Source organism: Charadrius vociferus, unplaced genomic scaffold (assembly GCF_000708025.1).
Source record: "Charadrius vociferus isolate BGI_N301 unplaced genomic scaffold, ASM70802v2 scaffold477, whole genome shotgun sequence".
Lineage (NCBI taxonomy): Eukaryota > Metazoa > Chordata > Aves > Charadriiformes > Charadriidae > Charadrius > Charadrius vociferus.
The window spans coordinates 3,360,251-3,364,037 of NW_009649449.1; the positions used below are offsets into that span (position 1 = coordinate 3,360,251).

A 3,787-nucleotide genomic window follows, 5' to 3' on the forward strand; every position below is an offset into this window, starting at 1 on the left:
CGATTGGCCCGGCCGCCGCGAACGCTCTGACGCTTCACCCCACCCTCCCCAGGCTGAAGGGAGCGGCGTGACGCACCGGTTGGGAATTTGAACGAGACCGGAAAGGGCGGGACTTCCGGCGCGCGCCACCGCCCTCAGGCGCGACGGGGTGGCCCGGGCCTGGTGGAGGGGGGTGAACTCCCCCCGAGGGGGGCCAAAAGTCACCACTCTGACGGCTTTTCCAGTAGCAGTTACCAAAAAAAAATATCTTTATTAATAACGGAAAGCATCCGCACGCTGTGTATGTCATTAGGCTTCAAACTCCTACAGGCCTGACCGCTGCTTCGCACCCGCCCCGGCCTACTTCTGGAACCCTCCTCAGAGGATTTTATTCCACAGCTACGAGTGCAGCAGCCGTCAGCAAGCGACTTTACTTTGCTATACAAGGTCCTCTTTATAACACGTATCTGCAGGCTCTTTTAATATCAATAGTGGTGTACAATACGTGAAAATATCCCCTCTGGTTCTTTTCCATCTCCCAGGGCAGCAAGGAAGCCTTCTTGTCTCCTCCGCTGGGCTAAGGCAGCTAGGGACTTGAACGTCTTCGGCTCATAAATAGCCAAATCGGCAATCATTTTCCTATTCAGCTCCACCTGGGACTAAATGCAAGAAAATTTGTTGGTTAAGTATTATAATTTTTAGGAACAACAGTGCAATGCTTAATGGTTACCTGAGGTCTTAAGGCAAATTACCTTTTTTCTACAGTGAACAATTTTGGAACCATTAGTCAGACAACTGTCAGACATGACTACTTAGCCATGGATGGCTCATTAAGACACCATATAAAATTTGTTATACTGACTTTCTCAAAGTCTTTCAGGTAGAAACCAAGAACTGAAGAAGAACCTCATTTCACGGAAGGCCACATGTTACAGGTTAATCCATGGCATTTGTTTCAGTTCTTAGACATATTCAGGTTTACTTGTTGTGCTAGAAGCTGCTTGCTATCTTAAAATTTGTCCTTGAGTAGAGGAATAAAGACTGCAGGATCAAATACTCTTAAGAAGGCTAGATATTGCACGGTTAACTGCATGTTTCCAGAGGGAGGTATGCCATAAAACAGTTTTCTTCTTTTGGATCTTTTAACAGAGAACCTTACAAAAATGTATTGCTCCGAGACAAGAATCTGAGGGACAGGCATCTTGAGAGAAGAAAAGAAGAAAAATGAGTTAGCTTTTAGACAGTGCTTGATTCTTTTGGTTACAGTATGGTAAGAGTAACCAGGAGAATGAGTGTATGAATTTCAGAAACTGTGTTACTTTACAGGAAACACGTCAGGAAACCTAGAAAGTTACCTACTTATTTGAAACATAGATAAATATGCTTTGAAATATGCTATAAATTTATATGTAGTTCCACTTTAAGAAGCGGAGACACTACCTTTTTATTATGATCACAGCCAACAGAAACAAGTTTTAATTTTACAGTTCCAGTATAAGCAAATTAAAACCAATTCCCCAGCATGTTTAGGAACAAAGGGCAATGGCACCAACTCTCTGCATTGTCTGTGCTCACTGAAATACAAAGCTAGTAGTCAAAGAGCAGAGATTTCTTAGGGTTGTTTTTGCTAATCCAAGCTTTGTATTTTTAAACTTCTTGAAGTAAAGGCAGTTGTCACTTAATGCCCGCAGTAGCAACAAGAGTGAAAACATTTTACAAGTCTCATTCCTAAGATGCGCAGTAAAAGTTTGGGGACAGAATAAGGTGTAAAGCAACAATGTTCACCAGGATAAAAGGGGTTAAGGATATACGGAAGAGGAACAGGTTTAGGGCAGAACTTAGTTCCTGCAGTGAATGAAACTCCTTTCATAAGCAGAAGGCCCTTCATCACTAGAACTAGGAAGCAGAACCGTGTTGGCAGAAGTTCAGTCTGACAGAAGGAGCTTTTCAATCCCTCCACTATGCCCTATGCCACTACAGCCTACTCAGGCACCAATTTGAAGGTCCCGACCATAACTTCAAAGATTGGCAAGTGGAGGCTGCAGCTTCAATTCCTTGCAGTTGCACTCTTAGACAGTAACCAGCAACCCTTTGATATGTTTTGTCAGACCACATCTACTTAAAAGATTTCAGAGTTTTAAGAAATTAATTTGCCTGGTACTTCAGAAAACATCTATCAGACATTTCCACCAATCTGTTGTTTCGAAGTAATTATTCTTCAAGCACCATCCTTACCTTAAGCAGATTGCTTATGAAAGCTGGGTATTTCAAACCATGTTCAAGAGAAGCTGCTTCAATCCTAGTGATCCAGAGCTAAAAGGGTAAAAATTAACATATTAATAAAATATTTTAAAAGTAAACCTTTTGTCATGCTGATCTGCTCACACTTAGTAAATACAACATTTTCAGACCTACGGTCTTCTCAGTGCAACATATACATGTATGAACTTCAGAATGTGAGCTTTTTCAGACCACAGAGGAACTATGCATAAACTCATAGTTTTCACCCACTGGTAAAACATTTTGAGAGACCTCCCCCAGTAAGGAAAATGGCTATTTCAGTTCTGCTCTTCTCCCATTTTAATGTTTATATATAACATCTTGCTCTTTACCGCTCTGAGGAATCTCTTCTTCTCTCTTCTGGCCTTTGTAGACTTTACAAAAGCTCTCCGAACACTTCGTACAGCCAGCTTATAGCAGCGGTTCTTCCTTCCACGAAAATGCTGAAACAGACCCAAGGTGTTCAGTTATCTTTAAGGCTGTTAAAACCCTTCAGTAATACCAATATATGGTTGTTTGCATTTCACAACTCTTCACAACAAGGCTCACAAAATACTTCTCAAACATCAGCTAAGCCTTCAGTTGGCATATTATGAAAATATGCCTTGTTTTACTGTGTGGGAAACCTGAAGCCGAAAAGTTGGAGCAGGCTGAAAAATTTCACTCTGGCAGTGGGGAGCCAAAACCAGACTTCATTTTAGGCTCTGGTTCCAGGGAGAAGGCAACCAGCAAAATCATCTTCAGTGCTTTCAGCCAACCCCTAAACTCATGCATTTATTCTCATTTCCTGAGCTGCCCTCTCAGTTTTGCCAGTACAAATACAGGGATGGGACAGGAGCCTCTGATATCACAGAATCACAGCATGGCGGGGGTTGGAAGGGACCTTCAGCCATCATCCAGTCCAACCCCCCTGCCAGAGCGGGGTCACCCAGAGCAGGTTGGACAGGAACGCGTCCAGGCGGCCTTGGGATCTCTCCGGAGAAGGAGACTCCACAGCCTCTCTGGGCAGCCTGTGCCAGGGCTCTGCGCCCCTCAAAGCAAAGAAGTTTTTCCCCATGTTGAGATGGAGTTTCCCGTGTTCCAGTTTGTGCCCGTTGCCCCTTGTGCTGTCGCTGGGCACCACTGGAAAGAGTCTGGCCCCATCCTCTGGACACCCGCCCTGCAGATACTGATCAGTGTTGATGAGATCCCCTCTCAGCCTTCAAAAACATGTCAAATATGCCAAAAACAATGGAGTTGCCCAAAACAAAAAGCATAATGAAAGAAGTTTACCGGAGCTACCACTGACATCCATCTAACATCAAGTAGGAAGAATCAGACGAGGAGAAGCCAGTGCTGCACAGTCAGAGAAATAACTAACTGCTACCGGTACTGCGGGCAGCTTAGGCACTACACCACCAAGACACCATCACTTATTTCAACATTTTCCACCTCAATACTACAGTAAGATGTACTACTTCCCAGGACGCTACCCGTCCGCCCTTGGAAAAGGTTCTTCCCGAGCCTGGGTACGATGGCTTGAATTTCG

General features: G+C 44.1%; 1 protein-coding gene across 1 annotated transcript; it reads right to left on the bottom strand.

The window, feature by feature from the left end:
• Nucleotides 1-464: 464 nt before the first annotated feature.
• Nucleotides 465-3,549, bottom strand: MRPL20 (mitochondrial ribosomal protein L20). Its single transcript, XM_009889671.1, has 4 exons — nt 3,532-3,549; nt 2,592-2,702; nt 2,215-2,292; nt 465-638 (listed from the first exon to the last, which is right to left on the bottom strand). The coding sequence occupies exons 1-4, from the start codon at nt 3,547-3,549 to the stop codon at nt 465-467; spliced, it is 381 nt and encodes a 126-aa protein (XP_009887973.1).
• Between the last annotated feature and the right edge of the window lie 238 nt (nt 3,550-3,787).